We start from the raw sequence: 23,121 nt of genomic DNA, 5'->3' as shown, positions 1-23,121 counted from the left end.
AAAAGTGTTTCTTTGTGCATTGGCTTTCAAAAGTGCATGTGGCGATGAGAAGTGAAAGAGCAGAGGCGTTACTGTGAAGCAACTAGAACAAACAAACAACATAAAAAAAAAAAGCAACCACAGCGACATCCTGTCAGGACGGAGCGACGGTAGGGCTGGGTGGTGTGTGTGTGGTGGGGGCTGAACTCGATGTTAGCTAGCTTGACCAGAGCGGGAAATGAGAGACGAGACATGTTTTTTTTCTTTTTCTTTTTTTTTTTTAATCGTCCACCAGCTGCAGCATCTGAAAGCACCTCCAAAGTTGAACAAAACAATCGAGTTTCACAGCTCTTAACTTGATTTTTTTGTTTTCTGAGGATTAAAATGGTTCAACTTGATTATAATATTCGCTTAAAAGCAGGCTAAGTGATGAAATTCTTCCTGATCTTCTTGAAGTTTTTGTGCATTTTGATTGCGTAACTGCATCCATGAGGCCGAAGCCTAAGAACCATAAAGAAGAGTTGCGTAATCACATCAGCCGGCAGTGCTTCGGGGCCATGAAAAAAGGGCAGCGGGGAGCTTTTTCATGTCAGGCGACCACAACAGCACATCTGAACGCCTCATTCTGTGGGTGGACTTCCACGTTTTATGAACAAAAGTTTTGCGAACGTCACAAGTGTCCATGTCAGCGTCGCTTTAAATAACACATCTCTCCAAAGTTTTCTATCTGGTGGTGACGGCCACATCTAAGCGTTGTGTGATCATTTAAGCAAAAGTGCCATTTTGAAAGTTTAGCATCATGATGGAGCGCTTATGTGATGTCTGGTGTAGGTGGACTGCTGCTCCCTGCTGACCGACAGCTTAACTGCACACAGACGCTGATCAGAAAAGGCCCGATGCTGAATGCAAAGCGGCACTTTGAAGAGAGCTGCACATCCTGTGAAGGTTTTGTGTGACTCTGGAGCTTTTCAGACACTGAAAATTTAAAATAACATGCAGTATGGGAAATGTACACTGTAAGGATTCAACAAACACAAAATACTGTTGTAACAACTTCTAATGAAATGATGTTCAACCAAAAAAACTAAGTTGAGTCAGGGGAATTAGCAATTTAGTGGGACTTGGAATTCTGATCTGAAAATGAAAAAAAATGTAGTTATTAAGCAAGTTTTATTACCTTAACTTGATTCAGAAATTCAAGTTTAATTTACACACAATATTACATTTTTATTTAAAACCAACCCATCAAAAAAAGTTTATCTTGCAACCATACATTGAAATCACGTTTTAAGAGAGTGGAGTCCAGTGTATTCAGAGGTTTATCCAACCAAACGGGATAAAAAATTGCAATATTTTGGCCTCTACTGTCTAATTTTGATCATTCTGTCATTCCTGTGTTCTTTCTTTAATCTGCCTCTTGTGAGTTCCCTTAAATTTAAGATTGTTTTTTGTTTGTTTGGAAGAAAGTTTAGACTTTGCAATACATATGTCGTGATCAACTCAGACAAAAAAATACAGTGAACTCGACATGTTACGTAAGGAAAGTTCATTTTTATGCATTTAATGAATATATATTTCTTCTTATTTGTACAAAATATTGAGATCACTGCCTTTTACAAGAGGAAGAATGAACTAGTCCATAATAAATTCTGAAAAATACAAATGTTTTTTTTCTTCAAAACATAAATTCCCCTTTACGATTGAGCATATACAGGATTCAAGACTATCAGAAGCATTTAAAACACAAATGCTGATTGACGTAATTACAGATGTTCATAGAATTTAAGCCTGCAGAAAGACAGTAGCAGTGATGGTGGAGGGTTTGGTTTGACTAGACAGCGAAGTCACTCCAGCTCTGACAGTTTAACTCCAGAATAAACGGTCTCTTCCTCTGTGATCTTCTGTCGCCTGCTTGTGCTTTGCTTCTTTTTGAAGTCCAGAGCTACGTACTGCATAGCGTTCAAGTCCTCACTCTGTAGGAAATAAGACATAAGTGATGGCATTTGTCTACATGCAAACATGTAACTCGTATTGGGAGGATGTTTTTTTTTAACTAACCTGATTCTCGGCGGTGTATTCGGAAACACTCAGCTGCAGCTGCGACCCTTTAAACAATCAGATTTTGAGGTCATAATGTGGTAAAAGCCTCAAAATAGAAGAAAGGAAAAAGGCTGACATATCTGCATACCTAGATACCACTAAAATAGAAAAAAATAGTTGTTGATCAGTTAGTTTACCTTCAGATTGCAGATTTTTTTTCTTGGCCATTTTGCAGACGAAACCAAATAGGATGATGTTCAGAACAACAGACACAACCAGAGCTGGAACCAAACCGTACACCAAGACAGGGAAAGTGTCGTGATGGCTCTCTGAGAAAACAGAAAGCAGTACAGACTGAGCGAACAAGCAAAATCAGCAGATGAAGGAAAAAACAGTTTTAAATGCTGCTCACCTCCAACATCCAGTCTCGTTCCTTTCCCAAACAGTATCTCTCCGCATGAAGCCACGGCGCAGTAGTACATCCCGGCATCAGACAGGCTCACGTTCCTCTTTGCTAATTTGTACATGCATCTCTGTTCAGGACACCTGGATTCAGGGGTGTCAGAGCACTGACTGCTGCTGTTAGCGTGGCTGTACATGATTCCCAAGCGGGGGCTTCCTGAATCCTTTTTGAACCAGTAGACGCTGTGTTTTCCATCAGTGGCTCCAGCGAGAACCGTGCAGCTCAGAGTCGCAGAGCCTCCTGGCTGAACCGATTCAGACTCCGGCTGCTGGAGGATGGACCAGCGACTAGACTCTGGAAATTATATGAAAATTACAACAAATTACTACTGATAATGCTTTTTTTTAAAAACACGTCAGCTGTCTAAAATCTACAACAATTACCTTTTACAACCAAAAGCATTCCTTCGTCAAATTTAATGCCTGTGATGTTCTCATGTCCGCAGTAGTACATGGATGAATCTGAATCCTGGATATTAGAAATCTTCAGATGGTAGTACCCCTCTCCAGTTTGAAGGGAAAACCGTTGGTTGTCTTCAAACTGGTTGTGGAACCTGTTGGAGCTCGGTGAATGTTTGTAGAAAGAGGATATTAACTTAGGCTGCTCCCCGGCGACCTGCCTGTACCAGTACAGATGATTGAATTTGAGGTCATAGTGGCAACGTAAAGTCACATCGTCTCCGAGGTTGGCATAAAGCAGAGCACCATCTGAAGCACAGATGAAGATAAATTAATGACCAAAAAAATTGGGTTAAATCTCCAGAATGCTTTTTAAAAAAGAAAGTTTGGAATTTAAGATTAACATGTCAGATTTAAGACACCTAGAATTCATTTCTAGCATGAAATAAAGAGGAACTTACAGGCTCTAGAGAAAGAAACCAAGAGCACATAAAACCTGAGCATCCTTCGCTCTCCGGCGTTCAGACTGATCCAGTGTGACGGCAGTTTCAGTAAAGGGGTCGAACGCAGAAGTCTACACCTTCAGCGGAAAAAACGTGTCTACGTGACCCAAGTGCTGCAGATTCGTGTGTGTCAATATCCGAACGAAAGGAAGTGAGAAACCCTGATTTGACATTTTATAATGAGGCAATAAATCGGACTTTGTTCTCAGAGTTTTTGTGACACTTGTGTGTTTGTTAGGTTGTCTAAATAACTTGATTTCCCAGCAGCAATTATAGTTCCCCTTTGAGCAAAATTTATTTTTATAGAACATCCTGTCTTTGGTTAAACTTGGTTGCAGTTTTTGTGGTGTAGATGTGCTTTCAGGTGTATAAAGTGCAGCTTGCGTGCATCACTTTGTGCCCTGTTGTGGCCTGGTAAGGTTTCTAGTGTACTGAATCGGTGCAGCTGCATGATTCTTTTATATACCCATCTGTAAAGGCAACATAACAGTCTACTCAAGATAAAAACATTTTTCTAATCCAATTTAGAAACTGTCCTCACGTGAATTTTAAAAATGTGCATCAGAGCCAATGCCAACGCCTAATCCTGGCTTTAGTAAACACTTTTTACACTTAGTGGTAATATAAGAGCATAATAGCCGCGGCATTATTTGAAAACAGTTATAACATTTTTGCTGTGAGTTAGCAGGAGACATAGACTGTAAATAAAAGATCAAAGCCTCCTTTGCTGAAAAGTGAAGCCAGCAGGGACGTGTATTAAAAGTGTATTCTTCCTAACAGCCAGGAGGGGGCGATGCATGTGGTTGCAAAAAGAACCCAGATTGTATAGAAGTCTATGAGAAAACAATCAATTCTCCCAGTTTCTGTTGTTTAAGATGTGCTTGACTTAACTTGATAAGACAGGATGTTGATTTTGTGAATTATGGTCTCTTTTAGTGTATGATGGACTATAAAGCAGGACATGTCTTGGGGTGTCACTACCTTGTGAATCACACGACTTCATCAGGGTGTGAGGTGTCCTCGAGATCTCAGATCCACTACTCACTTATCACGTCTGCTTTCATTGAGCAAGATGATCAAAAAGTGCAAACTCAGGGTTTCAGTCTACAAACCAGCATGTGATGTCGCGTTGGATGCATCCATTTTCTGCATGCAGTCTACGGTGGGAGGCACATTGATGCTGAACACAAGAGGTCTTATAACAGAGCCTTGGGGAACACCACATGCAATTGTGTGTGATTACCAAACCAGATAGAGTAGTACTCGTCCTCCTTAAGGTTTCAAATAAAGACAGACATGCACGGATCATCGTGTGTATTTGTGTATGTAATTGCACACATACTTTATGCACATCGGCAAGTGAAGCTGATGCCTTGTGCACATTTTGAAACAAAAACAGACAATTCTTCACATAGCTTAAGCTACACTGGGTTTTACACGTATTCTGCTAACTCACTATCCAATAATAGCAAACTAAACGATTCTGTGACACAGTAACATTAATTAAAGTTGTTCTGAAAGATCCCAATATACAAATACCTGCCTGAATAACAGATCAGTCATGAGTGGGAGGTTTACTGACAGTATTGAGTAAATATGATTGCAGATCTGGTCATACAAAGCATTTTTGAGATGTTTCCTGATTTTAGACAACAGAAAAGGTAGAAATTAATAAAAACTAAATACACCAAATGAGCAAAAACAGCTGTAAATATTTGTAATATTTTATCACATTAAAAAAACACAGGGTCTGGTGTTCTCAGTGTCTAATTGTGCATGTAGTGTACAATGGCACAATATAGAGCAGTGATGTGTGGACAGATTTGTTTTCTCAATGGATGTCATATGTCCAGTATTTTATATTCTAACAAAGGGGTTGTCTGAAGCTTTGGAGACAGTACAACAGCAGCTTTCCTATTTTTTTTATTGCACAAGAAAAATAAAGTTGTACAACTTGCAGTATTTGCAGGTTTGAGCGCAAAAAACCATAAAGCGGGGCAGTTTTTTTGCCGTCATCGCCTATGTTGCATGTGCGTATACACGCCCAATCGTTCCTTGCTTGCACTTTCTTTTGCCGCACAGTCAAATACAAACAGCGAGACAAAAAGAAGAAGTAAGTGCCAAGTCACCACATCAACAAGACTGTCTCAGGGGGGGAAAAAAAACAAAACACTATGCGATAAATGTCATGATCAGTTTCAGGTCACCAGAATGAATAAAAGAAAGTTATATTATTTATTATGCACATGGGGTAAAACTGCACAGCTTTAGAACACTTAATCCAGCAACACCTCAATGGACCAGCAGGTGTCAGTGTAAACCTGAAGGTTGTCTTTGCACTCTGGCAAGCATTTGCCGCCTCACCAGCAGCACTGCTTGGTATCTGTACAGACTATTGCGTGTCTGTCTTTATGCGTTGCACCATGTGACGGTTTCACTTGTCCTCATGTTAAGTAACTTCTGCTTCAACGCCACATCAAGTTCTCGTTTCTTCATGTATTCCCTTTAATAATCGCAATTAAATGTCTTAACCATGGAACAAACTGAACCCTAATTATAATCATTTTTTCCCCCCTAAACAGCCCTGTGGTGTGTAATAAAGTTAAGTGGGGGTAAAAATGCCTTAACTTCCAAAATGTCCTCAAAGTCTGAAAGTTAAACTGGGCCTCACAAAGATAGTAATTTTAACACACACACACACACACACACACACACATAGGCCCACAGTCATGTTTCCATCACTTCTGGGGACATTGTATTGAAACTAACTCCCCACCGTTGCCGACCGCTTGCTCAGAGGAAGTCCAAAGGCAACTTTGGATTGTTGGGTTCTCACTTTAAATTTGTAAAGTCTTCATCTTACTATGTTAAGCACTGTGAGAGGACATATGTTGTAAACATACAAATAAAATTGAATTGAATTGACATGAACTGAAAAATCAATTTCCTGGAGATTACCTTAACCTGAACCTTAAGTGCAACTTAAATTTAATCTTAACCTAAACCTGAATATAACTTTAAACCAAGTCATACCTCATTCTAACTTTTAATGATCATGAGGTTTGTTTTTTGCCTCTAAAAAGGAAGCAGGTCCAGACAGCATGACTGTGTAACCAGGTGTCTGACCCAACAATATGAATACCACACGTACAAACACACATGCACTCATAATGAAATAGTGACAGTTATTATTGACACTATCTGCCAATTTGAATGTTTTATGTGTTTTACCAGAAAACAGGTCTCTCAGTTTAGAGCTGGAACCAGAAACTTTTAAAGCTAACATATCCTCCGATCTGAAGCCATGGTTACTCGAACTCAAGCTGCAGCTTCAAGCTCTAACTGAAAAATGTCAGCAACTTACGAAACAAGGCCTTAAAAGTGGAAACACAAGTGTGCTGAGCAAAGTCTTACAGACTAGAAAAGTGTAGCAACATTATGCGTCTGCAGCTGTCCATGTGTGCGTCTACACCAAAGTATCATCGAGGCTTTCATGTGATTTACACATAACTTTGTGTGCATATGAAAGTCAATTAGTGACTATGGGAACCTCTCACCCCCTTTCCCCCAAGAAGAACCAGGTGCTAGTTCATTGCTGGTGCTACTGCCAGTGCTTAATTGGTTCAAATCTCGCACCACCTAAGAACCTGTTTGCTTTTCCATTGACAAGGAGCCAAGTTAGACCCATACCACACATCACTGCATACGTAGCTGTTTATCAAAAAAACAACGCTCACACCACAAGGACGACCACACAGGACTCCAGACTAACTTTTTCACTGGTGCGACCAACTTTCTCATTTGGTCGCACCTCTCACCTTGTCACAGGCAAAACATATTGCTGACTTGCTGAACATTTTCTAATCAATAGACACTACAATTTACCAATGTTCCCCAAACGCCACACATCGCAGGCTGTGATAGCTGCTGCTTGGTGGCCGCGTTGCTCAGACTGGTGTGTGACCAAAAATGACTTTAAAAAGAGTCAACCAAGGTGTTCTAATGTCAGATTTGTCCAAGATGAAACCAAGTGGGGTTTTTTTCTCTTAGGGTCTTTTCTATGAGCGGAAAAAAAACAGCACATGTAGGTGCGTTCTGTTTTTTATGATAACGGTGCTGCTGGTGGGACACAACTGATAGCGGACAGTTTGTGCAACACTTGGATCTGGGAGGTCCTGACAAAAAAACTACACAAATTACCGCTTGTGTGTCCCATTCTGTGTTTCCACTGGTCTCGTTGGTCACGATAACCCCGCCCCCAGCTGCATACATACTTGGTTCTTAGGTCTGGCCCAGCCTGGGGTTGGTGCTTGCTCAGCACAAGTTTTGAGAACCTGGAGCCGGTGCTTAGGTGGTAGAAACACAAAGAACTGGTGCTAAGTCAGGCTCTGGCTCCGAACTAGCACTGGAACCAGCTCAGTGGAAAAGGGGTATCTGTGACCTTCCATGTGTTTGTGTAGCTCCTTCTGTTGTTTTTTTCTGGTCTGAAATATGCTTTGATGTATGGTAAATGAAAAAACCCAACTTTTGCAATGGATTTTAGAGAAATGAATGAAGTTGGTGATGCATAGTCCTGAAAACTGAATGGTAAAAAAAAAATAACTCTCTCATGGCTCCAGTGAAGTTTCCATCCATCCATCCATAAAGAACTGTCCTTGCATGTCCTCATGTTGAACATAAGGGGGTTAAATCAGTAGATCATAACGGACAAACAAAGCTATGTGGGAGTGGTGGTGTTTGCAGCTGTCTTTGTGCGCCTCCACATGGGCGTATAATCAAAGCTTTACTGACAATTAAGGTTACCACAGATGGTAGATTTGGTTTTTGGAACTGGTATCAAGCTGACTGCAGTGATGTGGGAGGTAGCACACTGTTCTCTCTCCAACAGTTTATGCAGATCCAGACCACATATACTTTTATTCTTCTTTTATTCAATGTCGATAGAAACCAATTTTTTTTAAACAATTTATGGGGCCACATATTGACTGAGCATTTTAACTTGGTGGTCGAGGGTTTACATGATCATAACCGACAGCATTTTCTAGTAAATGTTTGTCACTTTACATGGATCTATTTGCAGGCACGGCATAAATAAGCTCGACTGAAACACCGTCACTGATTATTTAGATTTAGGTCATGAGGAGCTTGGTAAAAGGTCATAACTTTCAGGTTAAGGTTTTCAGGTTAATCGAACATCGGAGAAATTTTGTGGTGTCAAAAAAAAACTTAACAGAACTCAAAATAAGTACAACTGGAAATTCTAATGTTATGAAATGGTAACCCACAAATATATTTCTGCATTTAGATATTGTGTTCGCTGACATCGTAGTGCATAAAACTCTATATAGCTTACAAGCTTCACTTCATTTGTTGAGAAACATGTGAACACACTTCATTTTTAGCAACAGTCTGACATTCAAATTGGTCTGCTTTGACACCCAGCTGTACTTCATCTTCTGAGAAAAATGAGGTTCCTATTGAGGTTTTAGACTTCCTATAACTGCGCTTGTACGCCCATCTGTCGAGTGCTCCGTACAGTGAAATGCAGCAACATAACATGACACAGACCTCATCGGATCTGTCAGACAAAAAAAAGTCCCAGGTAAGTGATTTATTTTATCATGCATGGTTGCATTGGGGTTGATCCTGAAGGGTTAAGCGAGAAACCGTCCACCTGTGTCAGTGTGATTATCCTACAATAAGGCATAATAATTCACTTTAAAATCAATGTGCACTGGGCGTGGATGCAATCTTATTCTTGTAGCCAGTGTTCTTTTAGTGTTTAAACATATTTTTCTTTCACCTTTTTGCAGAGTTTGTATAATCAGTAGGATGGCAGCCTCATTATTTATTCTTAAAAGCTTCAATAACATATACATTCTATTTAATATTACTATAGACATGGGAGTTTTGTTTTCTTCTAATGGTTTTATCCTAATCCTCATTTAAATGATACAGCTACACAATTCAAATTCATTGAAAGTGAAACTGTGTGAGTTTGTTACTATTGTATTTATAGTGTATCACAACCTAACACGTAGAGGTGTTTTAATACAGGGGTGTGTTGTGTGACATTATCAGGTCAATCAGATGAGTCGCATGTTTAGGCTACAAGAGAGAGAGGATGTGGCATTTGTGAAAAGATAAGACTGCACGCGCCTACAGTAGTGGCACAAAGGCTGCAAAGCAAAAAAAAAAAAAAACACACAACAGTAAACCTACTTGTAGATTTTTCCAACAGATTCACATCTAACAAGTGAACTGGAGTTTCAGTTTAAAACATGCATCTTCTTATTTTTCTTCATGGGGCAAAGATGGATAGCTGCTGGTGAAATAGCCATTTGTTACACAACACAGCGTTATGAAAGTATTTGTATTAAGGGTGGCATATGATAAGAACCAAACACATATTGTGGTGCTATGAGTGTAAAAAAGCTGATGAGTAACTGTGGGAACACACAGGAAGAGCATATAGAGGCGCGACCCTCCTGAAAAAGACCTTTGTAGACTATTTGACTTGCCACAGTGAGGAAAACAGACTTCATGATGCCTATGTTTCTTGAAATGTCCCAGCGCAGCGTGATAGCGATCAAGTATGTAAAACTACCAGTGAGTGGTAAATGTGAGCTTAAATCGTGTCTGTCCTGCAGCTTTCTAGTGACTGGATTGATAACGTTGCCTCTTCTTTGCTTGTTTATATCGTGGTTCACCTGCAGAAATTTCTTAGAAAGTGTTCATTCTTCCCCAAAACAACTGCATAAAACTTTCTAATATGGTATAATAAGTGTAACTAATATCGTTAATAACACCAGCACTGCCAAGTATTAACCCAGCACTATTAGGAAAGACATTTTTGCCATAACTCGAGTGTTTTTTCCCCCAACTTGACCTCCTAAATGTTATTGAATGCTTAAAACTGATGTATTAAACAGTAAGATATTATTTATTGTCCATGAATAAGGCAGTAATTACAATTAAAAGAACATTGCAATGTTGGTTTTTAAACAAATAAATGAAGGAAATTTAAGAACCATGTAGGTAAAAGTTGATGGTTTACAGTATGTTAGAAAATACATCGTAGTCAAAAGAACAACTTTTGCAACAGCTGGAAACTAATTGAGAGTTTTAAAACATCTCCTTTGCATTTACATGTCTTTCTTGAAGTGAAAACATGAATTAGCTTCTCGAGCTAAAACTTTCCGTATAATGTCTGAACCCGGCTGCCGTTATGTTTCTAATCTGTTTCTAATCTCTCTTGTAGATCTCAGCAGACGGAAGCCTTAATTACAATCACTCAGTGCAACATCAAGACCTTCTCCTTCCAAGATGCTTTTCTGTCCTTCCAACCAGAAGGTGAACATCACCAGTAACCCAATAAACCAAACTGTGATAAACCAAACAGCCGGGATGACCTCTTTGAACGTGTTTACAATTTTCCTCCACGGCCTCTTCTCCACCATTGGCATCGTGGAAAACCTCCTTATTGTCGGAGTGGTGGGCTTCTATGTCCGCCGCTCTGTTATCAGCATCTGGATCCTGAACCTCGCGGCCTCCGACCTGCTCGCCACCGCTTCCCTGCCCTTCTTCACCCTCTACATGGCCCGAGGCAACACCTGGACAATGGGTCCCACCTTCTGCCGCATCCACTCCTCCGTCTTCTTTCTCAACATGTTTGTCAGCGGCTTCCTGCTGGCAGCCATTTCTATGGACCGCTGTTTGATGGTGCTGAGACCCGTCTGGGCCCAGAACCACAGAAGCATCCACCTAGTGAGGAAGATATGTGGGGTGATTTGGGTCTTGGCTGTGATCTGCACTGTACCCTTCTACATGTTCCGTGACACCATCCCCCTGCCCACCGGCCACATTCTTTGTTACTACAATTACGCTCAATTCCTCCCTAGTGAACCGTACAACTTAGAATCTTTATGTAAGCAGCGCAAGGAGGGCTTGGCATTCATGAGGCTCTTTCTAGCCTTCCTGATCCCTCTCCTGATCATCATCCTCAGCTACGCAGCCGTGAATGTCAGCTTGGCGCGCCGAGGCTGCCGACGCCCCTTTCGATTCGTTCGGCTCGTGGTGGCTGTCGTGGTGAGCTTCGTGCTCTGCTGGGCTCCGTACCACTTCTTCATCATCGCAGAAGTGATGGCCCCCAGCGGGGACCGTCTACAGACGCTCGCAGCCAAGGCCCTCCCCGTTGCAGCGACGATCGGCTTCCTCAACAGCGTCCTCAACCCCGTTCTGTATGTGTTCAGCTGCCCTGACCTGTGCAGTAAGATCAGACATTCTCTCGGTGCGGTGATGGAGAGCGTCCTGGCCGAGGATCTGGCAGAGCTGGCTCGACGCCGCAGCACTGCTCGTAGCTCCATCAACACCTCTGAGATAGTGCTGAGGCATAAGAATTCCATTCCAGTGCCTATGGAGGAGCAAGAGCACACTGAAACTGTCAGTAACTAAGGAGGCAAGGAGGCTTTGACTTACTTCAACTTTACCATCCATATATGAAAAAGTAGCGCGGCCTTTTTTGAGTCAATTAATGTCAAACTGCTGTTCATAAAACTTGTTCAAACATTCCTCAAATTACAAGCCATCCAGCAGCTCAGTTGCCATAATCCCTTCTGCTCCTGGTAGGTTTTTTAATTTGAAACATTTGCCAGATGTATTACATTTTGATTACATTTCAGCTCAATTTAGTTTTATTTATATCCCACCAATTCACAACATACGTCATCGCATAGCACTTCACATAGTAAGGTGATGACCTCACACAGAACAAAGAACCCAACAATATAAACCTGCCTTTGGATTCTATATGAGCAAGCAGTCAGTGACGATGGGAAGGAAAAAAGAAAAAAAAACTCCAACAGAACCAGAATCAGGGAAGGCAGCCATTTGCCTCGACTGGTTGGGGTGAGGGCAGGGTTGAAGGGAAACTTCATAATCTTGCAGAATACAATTCACCAGTCTTACTGATGGAAGTGCCAGTGTGGAGATGTTTATGATCTAAATTCATCATGTAATCTAAAAGTATATAGGGCTCATCAGTCCTTGTCAATTTTGTTGTAGCCTGGCTCTTTATCAGCACCAGGGTGTATTTGTGGTCATGCTCTCAGCTAATTTTTTATGCTTTTCTTTATTTCTTTTATTCAAGAATTTATAGTACTTCAAACAACTTTGTGTTTGCTTAGTGTATTTGACTAATATAACTGCAGCATGAACTGTTTTAGGGCATGAGCAGAATCAGTCCTGTACTGTACAGCAGTGATACTCAACTTACAGTCTGGAGGTCAAATCAGGTCAGTGGTATTGGAGTGCCAATAAAAAGTGTGTTATCTATCATTACTTTTTTTTTTTTAATGATAAACTCCATTACTGCTTAACAACTGGCTTCTGACCTCATGTCAATTTTTTGCGAAAATGGCCTCCAGCACAGCAAGTTGCGTTGCACTGTTGTACGGTATATACTCAACACAATTACTGTGGTTGTGCTATCGAACAGCATTCTGTTATTTTTTATTATTATCTCAACATATAATCTGCATATGCAGTCGAATAAAACAGACATTTTCTGTTGTTCTTGTAAAGAGTTTGATCTTGGGTTTGCAGATGCACAAGATGCCTCTCAGTAGATGCTATCAGTCGCTGCATGTGCTGACACAAATAGATCTTTGAGATACAGTCCGCCGTTGCTACTTTGGCAAATTTAGTGCTTACAAAAGCTATTTTAAAAATGTATATTGCTCCTCTGTTTTATTGCTCATTCATGCAACGTCTGTTCTTTTTAATAATGTGAGATTGCATATCTAAACATGAATAAAAAGAAAGAAAAACAATCAGGTTTGCCATACGATACGTACCTTGCATATAACCACAAACATGTTTCCATAGTGATTCACGCCCATTCTGTTGTTAAAAGAACTGACAACAAACAAGGCAGTAAAAACACATTTTAATTGTTGTAAACATAACAGTAAAAAAAAAAAGTTTGAGTGGGAATTTCCCATTATGGCTAGTTTTCATGCACTGGTCACACTCTTCAAAAACAAATGCACATTGAAAGTAGATGATCTGACCATTTCCTGGTGTTGTTTTCCTGTCTGTATATCTCTTCTTGAAGCCACAATGTGTATGAATGTGCAGTTTTGACAAATGTGAAACAACACATGTCCATATTTCTACTGAGTTATATAGTCGTGAATTTGTGTAGGCAAAAGTTCAAGTCTTTGCACTTTGAGATCTGTGCATTTTTCTGTCCCATATTAATCCAAGCAGTATTTAGATGATCACGAGAAGTAAAACTAAGAACTGTGCAAGAAGATTCTTTAAATGAGGAAGTGGAAACCCTCTGAACCTTGGTAATTTCTTCATTGAGAGTTGAAACTCACAGTACACAAAAACTGAACACATGCATTCCCACTGGGTGGCACAATTGACTAAATATCAAGAGTCAGATGTGTGGTCAATTCCAGGTTATGTTGCTAGAAGGTTATTCTGTCTACTTTCAGTCTCCCTCTTGGTGTCTGGTTGAGATCTGGTACTGAGGGTTACGTTTTTTGCGGGTGTTTTGCCCTCTGCCCAAACAAGGCAGGGATCTTTGCAGCTCCAGTCGAGCATCAGGGCACAGAAAGATGTAGAAGAGGGGATCCAGCAAGGTGTTGAGGCTGGTGAGACCGTAGCACAGGCGATAGACGAGGAAAATGGAATTCTCGAATCCGCACGGCTCGTCAGTCAGTAGCAAGGACACAAATCTGTATCCGCCAACGAGGTGATAGGGTCCAAAGACAACGATGAAGTTTACTGTGATCACGACCAGGATTCCTACGATTTTGTGCCGCTCGTGGTCTGAGACGGAAGGAGATCGTCGGAGTGTCACCCCGATGTGGGCTGAGGTGTAGCTGAGGGAGGAAGCAGAGATCAGACATCGACATATTCAGCCAAATATACAAAATTGATTTTTTTTTTCAAACTGTACAACTCAGAAACAACAGACAGTAACTCAGTAGCTCATCTGAGAGTTTGTACATTTTCCTAATTTTTCATGTTTGAATCTTAGTTTTGTTTTTGTAATTTGTCAGAAAAATTCGAAGCAGTCATGCAAATTTAACCACTGTGATGACTTAGATATGAAAGACATTTGTGTAAACAAACTCATAACCATGAAATGTTTACTTGAACAGGTGTGCAGACACAATAATGTGAATATTGGGGTTAACTCACCCTAGAATGGTGCACGGCAACAGAAAGCCTAGAAGCACAGTGGTGATCTTAAAGTGAGCATATCTGGGGCTGACGGGGTACTGCTCCAGACACAGCAGCCTGTCTGAGTCAAACACAGATGGCAGCAGTCCACTCAGGCAAAACAGGAAGGTTAGAGTCCACACTGCTACTCCTGACACTGCTGCTACCTTCACTGTCCTCACCCCACGGCTGCTCAGTGGGTACACGATGGCCAGGCAGCGATCCATCGCTATCAGGCACAGGAACACGACGCTGGCATAGACATTTACGTAAAACACATAGCCAACCAGCTCGCAGGTTAGCTGGCCGTAGGGCCAACGGTGCCCTCTTTGGAGGTAAAGAATCCACAGCGGCAGAGTGAGCAGCTGGAGGAGGTCTGACAGCAGCAGGTTGAGGATGTAGACCAGCTGACAGCCTCCCCCACCTGAGCGTCCCAGGTGGTACAGTCCCCAGAGAGACAGCAGGTTGCTGGGGAGACCCAAAGAGAAGATGAGGCCATAAATACAGGTCAGGCCAAGAACGTCCGTGTCCAAGGGGAGGTTGCAGGTGTCATTGGACATGTCTCTGTTGGTCAAGTGCCTGACATGGGAAACTAGACGTGACCTCAGTCAGACACTGATTGACACTCAGAGAATGATGACTTTGTTTAGCAATACCCATTCATTCACTCAAGACGAAGGAAAAGAAAATAAGTCTCTGTTGTTCCCAGTTAAATGCATCCAAATGTCATTTGTCCATTGTGTAATATTCATAAATCCATCCTGCTGTAGAAAAGGTCAGGCTCAGATTTTGTGCTGAGTCAGCCAGACTTCATAGAAACTCTGCTCCATCTGTGGAATAAATCCCTGCAAGTCAGATAGTGTGAGCACTCATGTGGTTTTGCATCTGCAGGTGCATGAGGATTTAAACCACATAACACAAACCAAGACTTGTCACTCACCTCTCGAGGCTTGGAGACCGACTTTCTTCCACAAAAGCGTGCTGTCCACTCTGCAGCTGGTTGACCTGTGCTCAAGAAATGTTGGGAACACGGTGTCTCGACCAAGCCTTGTCTATTCTGTGATCGTTTCCTCCACAGGAAGCCCACTTCTTCAGCTTTAAAGGCAACATCCTGAGGCAGGAGAACGCCTTTCTGCCCCAGAACAAAAACATACACTCTCTCGTTTTCTGTGCCTCCCTCTTTCTTACTCCAGAGGCATTCACAATGACTGAGGATGGACAGGGGCTGTGAGGACAGGCTGCACTGCTGTACAGTGACCTTCAGAGTGGTGGTTTCTGGCAGCGACCCTTCGACTATGCTGCATTTACACATGGTTTACATCATATTTGAATATTGTTTCCAGCTCTGTATTCAGCCCTAACTGAATAGAGAATTAATTTATTCCCTGTCTTGTGCATCTTGCCAAATGTTTGTAGAATATATATGCATGGTAAGTGTAAGTAAACCATCAAAGTGTTCTGTGTGTGTTCTCTTTAAAGGGCTGTTTGATGGTTAGGAGTTGGTTTGGGGCTAAGGGCAGAATTAGATTTAGATCAGGGTTGGATTAGAATTGAGATTTATATTTAGTTGTGATGGTTAGATTAAGTGGTAATGAATGTTCTCGCAAACATAGCAAAGTTTGTATGTGTGGTGTTTATGCATATCTGATTTACAACTGAGAGCTGATTGACAGACCCAATTACAACCACAGGAGAGAGCAGACAAAGGAAATACAAAATGAAAAATGACAACCAAACATTTTTCTCCACAAAAAAGATTTAATTAATAGCATTTGTAGACATGTTACATTTAACCATAGTGAACTTTTCTCAGGCACCACAGAAGGAAAATAATCTTACACAATTGAAATTGTTTCAGTGAAGAATGGGTATATTGAGACAATAGGTGTTAGTCAGTATTTTTACCCCACGGTTTCCAAGGGAGGAGGGTTTAATCACTCACTTTGTTTCCTTTAAAAGTCACAAATCTCTGATTTATTAAATAATGCAAGAAGGTTACTTATAAATTGAAAAGTCCCCTGTGAATTGATCACCGCTATATGCTTTCCAGAGCTCTGTGTAAAGGTCTTTATGCTCTATGCAGCCCTTGCTGGGCTCGAGATGGATATCAGCCGTATGTTGCTTAGACAGCAGATCGGCTCCAGGGGAAGTGTCCCTGGAGGTCCCAGTACAGAGGCAGCATGATAAGTTGCTCCTGCAGCAGACTGCAGGAAGTTCTCTGTTACTGTCGGAATGTAATCGTGTCATGTCAGGGAGTTGTGCACATTGTATGCACATAGAAAATCGGACATGAAGTCATTGCTGTCTGAGCTTTGCCTGCATTAACCCCGAAGTATTTGAGTTACTTGGGTTTTAGCACCCCCATCAGGGAACATCAGCTCACTGACAACAGAACACCAATACAGAGTTCTGCAAATACTAGTGGTCTCATTGCTCAATTGTCCCACTACTCCAAAAATCACCAAACTCTCAGTTTTTCTGATTATAGCATTTAAAAAGTTGGGCTTTTTTTTATTGACTTTAAATGTGAAAAGAGCAAAACATGTTTAAGATTTGAGGATAGTTGCATCAAAATTGAATCAAAACATGAAGCATTTAGACAAATGTACCCCCCAAGAATGACAAGTCCTCAGGTAAAGGCCACTCTTCACTTCTCAAAGATGTGTCTTCTTCATTTCTGACAAAAGCATTTCTCATTTTCTCATTGTTTTTTTCTTAAATAATGAATTCACAAGATTTTACACATTAAGACCAGTATGTTCTGGGAAAGGTCTGAGGTAGTCTCTGATAATCACCACTTATTTGTGAATGCTTCAGGGGGATTTTCCCAAGAAAAAGACTAAGCAGTCACTAAAACTAATTTATGTTTGGATAATTTACTCTGCTTTTGTCTTTCTTCTGGACCTCCGGCAGCAGAGAGTCCTACACGTAAAGACTAAAACCCAGATGAAGGTGCCAGTTAATGCCAAGATAAAAGCAACCACATCCAAGCAGAAGTAGGAATACCAAGGCAAACTGAATCCTGCAGACGTCAGGTGGGCTGCTCCTTTGTTCCTGATGACGTACTCAATCCAGAAGATGGCGGTGTCCATAGGAGACATGGGTCTATCACGGTGTAGCTTGGAGAGACGCTTTATGTTTTCACGGTAAGAGGGAGTCTCAATGACGTCCGTTAGAGCCTCCAGGAAGTTCTCTTTGGTCAGAGATTTGGCCTCCGCCACCCGAGCTGCACCACGCTCCTTCAGCCGGAGTAGATTGTCAAACTGATCAAAGAGGAGGGGCAGGCCCAGAACGGGAACGCCGTGGTAGATGGCCTCATACATGCCATTGGTGCCTCCGTGGGCTACAAAGGCACGAGTCTTGGGGTGTCCCAGGAGATCTTTCTGAGGCAACCACTTCACCAGCAGGGTGTTGTTACCCAGAGATGAAGGTTTTTCACCCACAAACCTCCAAATCACTTTCTGAGGGAGTTGAGCGAAAGCAGCAGCGATGGCCTCTGTGACTTCTTCAGACAAAGCTGACACCAACGTCCCCACAGACATGACCACCACCCCGTGTTCCCCAGAGCTCTGCATGAATGCTTCCAGATCAGCAGGGAGGGGTTTGGCCTCTTTGCACTGGAACCCTCCTATGTACACCACATTAGGCATGGTGGGCCGAGGGAACTCAAAGACAAAATCTGCCCTCAGCAGCCAGATATCAGCTGAATGCTGCAAGGACAGCAGGTTAGTTCCAGGAGGGAAGTGCCGCTGGAACAGATCTGAGTAGGAAGGGTTGATGATGAAGTATTGTTCAACAACACTACGGAGAAAATGTAGCATATTCACGGTCCTTTCCGCAAAATCCATTTGATCAGAAAGTTCACTTCCTGACACGGGGACATAGGAGACAGGAGAGGGAGCTATAGTTAAATGGCCCTCACCGGAGTTAATCCAGCGCACATTGAAAACCATCGGCAGCTTGAGGTAGCCACCGAGAAGAACCCCTAGAGGCAGAGCAGGGTCTGTTAACATCAAATCAAACTTGGCGTCCTGCAACTTCTTCATAAAAACTGGGTCGTCTAACATCGAAGCAGCTGCTCTGCTCAGGATACCATGTCCCTGAGCCAGCATGGATGTGATCAAGTGCTGCTGGCAGAAGGTGCGTATAAATGTAGGGTACTTGCGACACTCTATAACATTTAGCAACATTTTATCGTAGTATCTCATGTCAGCCTCATCTTCCAGCATGCGCACATCGATAGTAGTAAAAATAGAAGAGTTACTGGGGATGTACCAGCTCTTTGCAGAGCGCAGCACTGTGATGTCGTGGCCCCTGGAGTGCAGCTCCTGGAGGATCACCTCCATGTTGAGCCAGTGGCTGCCATCAACAGGTACGACCAGAATCTTGCTGCTGCTACAGATAGTTGGACTGAACAGCAGCAAGCAGAGCACTGTCAGGCTTATAGAGCTAGAAATGGTGGACATTTCCTGGAAGAAACAAGAAAGATGAATTATTAGACCATGTTTTATGCCCTGTTGTGACAAACAAAAGTCAAGCACTTCTAATTTCTGATGATGAATCAAATCTGTGGCACAGGACAGTGTTTCATAGTTGGCAGAAATCAAAACTTAACTAAGTAGTTGTGAAGTAAAAGGAAGTGTTTATTTTCTATGATGGTTCTTTTCTTCCTGCAAGCCTTCACAGACATTTCCAGCATCCCGTCTACTTAAACAGGCCAGTGAACATGTGCACTCTAAATACTACTTCAGGCCTCTGTACATAGGAACAGAAGGAAAAGACAACCAGACACCTTCTGTTCAGGTTCCAAGGAGCTGCTAAGTGTTCAACTTTGGTACTTCGTATATGGCCATGCACTCAGAGTATATCTCATCTTGATAATCTTGAGCAATCATCCACATTTCTAACCCTGTGCTACATTTTAGTCACTGCAACGTAATCTTACACCAAACTTTTGTTATCGGTCGCTGCTTTCTGTCATTTTTAACTGCTGCTTACTTTCACTTTCAGTCACTTTTCTAAATATAGGTATATATGTATATTGTCTGATTTAAAAAAAAGAAAGAAAAGAAACCTTCTAACATTTTGTTTCTATGTAAAATTTTAAAAATAACTGTTATAAACCGGGATCCAATTAGTGGATGCTGATTGATTATTTAATATCTTCAGACTTCATCGGCTCCATGCATAATCACTTAAAAAAAAACTAAAAAACTTTTTTTTCCGGAAATGTTTCTTGGCTAGTACCTAAGTTTTCTACCACATGGAAAACTGCAAAATTGCTAGAGTTACTACAAACTACTCCATCTTCGTTGCTACGGTTACTCCCCTCTTCAAAGCAATCACTACTAGTGAACATAAAATGCATCACCTCTGACACACTCGTGCAGGAATGTCACTGCAAAGACAATTACCAGACATAGACGGAGTTTAAACAGCATTTTTTGAATTCATTGAGCAGGCATGTAGATGTAATAGATGTTCATTTATATATATATTAAAGTCCTGCCTGGCCTTCTCTGGTAGCTATAAAATTATGCAACCTTAATAACTGTTACACAAAAGGCATTTTTTGCCACCAAAGAGTGACAATACACATTGTAGCAGTAGCAATGAAAAAAGAAAGTGAAGAGAAAGATATTGTAGACACATTAGCAGGAGCATGTTTAGTGAAATAATTTAACATCACATGTGTTTTGTGTATTTTTGATTAATGTAATTATTTGTGCATATTATCCTGCTTACTAAGATTGTTTTGTCAAAAGTTATTTAAATACCTCACCTGCCTCTTGTTGTATGAAACTCCAGTGGTTTGGGATCGAGCTCCAGGCTGTGAGTGAATGAGTGAGGACACTAATTCGTAGCTGTTTTCCCCACTGCATTACTTTTACACACACTGATCAAAGTTCAGTCTGTGGGTTTGACACAACCAGCAAAGGTCTGAGGCTTCTGAGAGTAAAGGTTGAGGTTGAGATAATAGATTAGTAATAGATTAGTTACTCTATGTTGTGTGTCTTTTACTTTTTTCCAATCACAAGTGCACTCGTTTAATAGAATTTGTTCAAGATCAAGTAGGTTGGATATACATGGGCGCTGTAAGGCAGTTTTTGGCCTAATCAATTTGTGTGTTTTTTACTCATCCTGCCACTCATTTCCTTGTTTACTACAGCACTCACAAGTCAGTTTCATGTACAGACCTCACATTCTGAGTCTTCAGGGAGAAATATTACAATACAAAAAGTGCATTTTGTGCTTTTGATGAGGAAACTTCAGGTTGAGCAGGGTGAAAAAAAATAAAAAATCAAACTGGAACACAGTCAGAGATTGTGAGATGGGAGCGGCAGGGAAGGAGGGAAGGAGGAAGCGGCAAGGTCACGCCGCGGAGGGAAAATAACGTGAGCGCTGGTGATTACAATAACAGCACGAGTCAATGCTCGACAGCCGTATCAGCGAACCGCAGCCTTCCCCTTTTCTCCTCTGACTCTGTGGAGTTACATAAACCTGACCCAGAGAACCAGACCCAGCTCGTCAACAAACAGCAGACATGCAGCTCTGAACAACGTAAATCCTTTAACGTGAGGATGAAGCCAACACTTGGCTGTATAACTGTTCAGATCAGGGCCTGGGTTTATTGTTAGTTATGAGAATAAACCTCAGAAGAGCAGTCTTGGAAAAAGTAAAGAATAACCCACATGTATGAGCTTGTAGATTCTACTTACAGTGAGGTGTAGCAGTAACCTATAAGAGCTGCGGTCAGGTGATCATGTGATCAGTCACATGGCAGAGCAGGAGTAGCCAATCAGACGCAAGGATGTTTATCTACAGTCAAATCAGTGCATTCTCTCAGTAGAACCCTTAACAAGTCACTCCTTTTAAAGTACATTCTAAGTGTGAACATTCTCCTGCAGTATTTAACACACACACACACACCACACACCACACACACACACACACAGTCAATGAATGTGACCAACAATTGAAATAAAAAAGGAATTATAGTTAACTGGACGAATCAGCAGTTCATCATATATTTGTGTTGCTCATGTTGTGGGGACATACAGAAGAGCCACAACATTGAACCCACTGACAAGTAAAAGGAACAACATTGATTATGTTGCTACAATGGCACTTGTAAAGAGGTGGGATGAATTTGACACCCGGGCAACAGTTGGTTTTTAAAGCTGGTGTGTTGGAAGCAGGAAAATAAGCAGCGTGAAGATCTGAGAAGACTGGGTCAGCACATCTTCAAAACAGCAGGTCTTGTTGAGTGTGTCAGGTATCCAGTGGTTAGTTCATACCAAAAGTTGTACAAGAAAGGGCAACAAGTGATCTTGCGACAGTGTCTTGGCCTCTTCCAGCAGGTTCATGTGTCCTACCACGCTGCGAAATTAGTTTAGGAATGGTTTGAATGTTGACTTCTGCAGATCTCAATTTAATCGAGCATGTGTGGGATGTGTTGTAAAAGCAAGTACCATCCATGGAGGCCGCACTGCACAAGTTAGATAACTTAAAGGACTAATGCCTCTGATATCACAGGACACCTTTAGAGGACTGTTGGAGGCCATGACTTACTGATTTAAAGCTCTTTTGGTGGCACGAGGGGTAGGTTTCTATCGTTATGGCTTATCTGTGTGCATCGTTTAAATCATGTACAAGTCTGCAAAAGATTAATGAAATTGCAACATCAAAACAAAGGATATTGATATAGAAACTGGATATGCTGAAGTGTAAAAGTGCGATATTTTCACTTTCATTTTAAAGCTAAAAAAGCTACAAAAAGACTTCATTCTAATACACATGCTTTATTTTAATATGCTCTTCTGACATTGAAGCTTCCTCTTTTATTGTTGCAACCAGTTTAGCATCATCGCTGCCATGCTGCATTTGTTGGGGGTCTATAAGGCGTGAACTACAACATGCACTCTGGACAGACTTTATAGGTAATTGCAACCTGTTGCAAACCACTTTCAATGTCACCTCTTTTCAGCTCTTGTCTTTTCTCAGAATCATCATGCTAAATTACATCATAAAATACTCAGTTATGTTTTATTTGCTTTTTTTTTTTTTTTTCAAAGTCCAAGTCACAACAGCTTTGTCAAACCATTTAACCAGAATACAGAGAAACATCTTCAGCTCTGTCTAGTGGGCAGTTTTATTATGGCTGAAGTACTTCTTTTTTTTTTTTTCGCAGTGCTTCAGCCCTCTGCTTGACCTGGCCTGAGGTTCTTTTCCAAATTTAGCAGTTCCAAAGTCAACTGAGTACACAGTGATCTCACATTTGTTTGTGGTTTGCAGCACTGACATCAACAATCTCACGATTAGACTCCACATGCATTCGCAGTTACAATCTGTTTAAACATACAGTGTGAGTGTAGTATTTCTGCAAACATGCAACTACTCTACTGCATCTGCCAGAATCTGAAAAGTGAGAGTCCTGCAGAAGAGAGTAGATGTAATATATAAAAAACAAAGATAATATGATGTTTCAGTGTCTTTTCTTGCG

General features: G+C 41.4%; 3 protein-coding genes and 1 pseudogene across 5 annotated transcripts; 1 reads left to right on the top strand and 3 right to left on the bottom strand.

Moving 5' to 3' along the window:
* Nucleotides 1-249: 249 nt before the first annotated feature.
* Nucleotides 250-3,420, bottom strand: LOC103374267 (uncharacterized). Of its 2 annotated transcripts, none has more exons than XM_008304331.1 (6): nucleotides 3,342-3,420; nucleotides 2,866-3,035; nucleotides 2,432-2,776; nucleotides 2,217-2,348; nucleotides 2,038-2,084; nucleotides 250-1,952 (listed from the first exon to the last, which is right to left on the bottom strand). In XM_008304331.1, exons 2-6 carry the CDS (start codon nucleotides 2,933-2,935, stop codon nucleotides 1,824-1,826), a joined length of 723 nt encoding a protein of 240 aa, XP_008302553.1. In that variant the 5' UTR covers nucleotides 2,936-3,035; nucleotides 3,342-3,420; the 3' UTR covers nucleotides 250-1,823. The 2 variants fall into 2 exon arrangements, with proteins under 2 accessions (XP_008302553.1, XP_008302552.1); XM_008304330.1 differs by having other exon boundaries at nucleotides 2,866-3,189; nucleotides 3,342-3,384.
* Nucleotides 3,421-10,790: 7,370 nt separating this feature from the next.
* On the top strand, nucleotides 10,791-11,837 carry LOC103374268 (prostaglandin D2 receptor 2-like). Its single transcript, XM_008304332.1, has one exon. It carries the CDS (start codon nucleotides 10,791-10,793, stop codon nucleotides 11,835-11,837), a length of 1,047 nt encoding a protein of 348 aa, XP_008302554.1.
* A 1,291-nt stretch (nucleotides 11,838-13,128) lies between these two features.
* Nucleotides 13,129-15,682, bottom strand: LOC103374265 (G-protein coupled receptor 4). Of its 2 annotated transcripts, none has more exons than XM_008304328.1 (3): nucleotides 15,559-15,682; nucleotides 14,598-15,463; nucleotides 13,129-14,275 (listed from the first exon to the last, which is right to left on the bottom strand). In XM_008304328.1, exons 2-3 carry the CDS (start codon nucleotides 15,176-15,178, stop codon nucleotides 13,882-13,884), a joined length of 975 nt encoding a protein of 324 aa, XP_008302550.1. In that variant the 5' UTR covers nucleotides 15,179-15,463; nucleotides 15,559-15,682; the 3' UTR covers nucleotides 13,129-13,881. The 2 variants fall into 2 exon arrangements, with proteins under 2 accessions (XP_008302550.1, XP_008302551.1); XM_008304329.1 differs by having other exon boundaries at nucleotides 14,598-15,448.
* A 679-nt stretch (nucleotides 15,683-16,361) lies between these two features.
* On the bottom strand, nucleotides 16,362-19,084 carry LOC103374264 (UDP-glucuronosyltransferase 2B15 pseudogene; annotated as a pseudogene).
* Nucleotides 19,085-23,121: the final 4,037 nt, after the last annotated feature.

Source organism: Stegastes partitus, unplaced genomic scaffold (genome assembly GCF_000690725.1).
Source record: "Stegastes partitus isolate 25-593 unplaced genomic scaffold, Stegastes_partitus-1.0.2 Scaffold2189, whole genome shotgun sequence".
Taxonomy (NCBI): domain Eukaryota; kingdom Metazoa; phylum Chordata; class Actinopteri; family Pomacentridae; genus Stegastes; species Stegastes partitus.
Note: the sequence above shows the minus strand (reverse complement) of the source record. Positions and strands in the feature narration are given on the sequence as shown.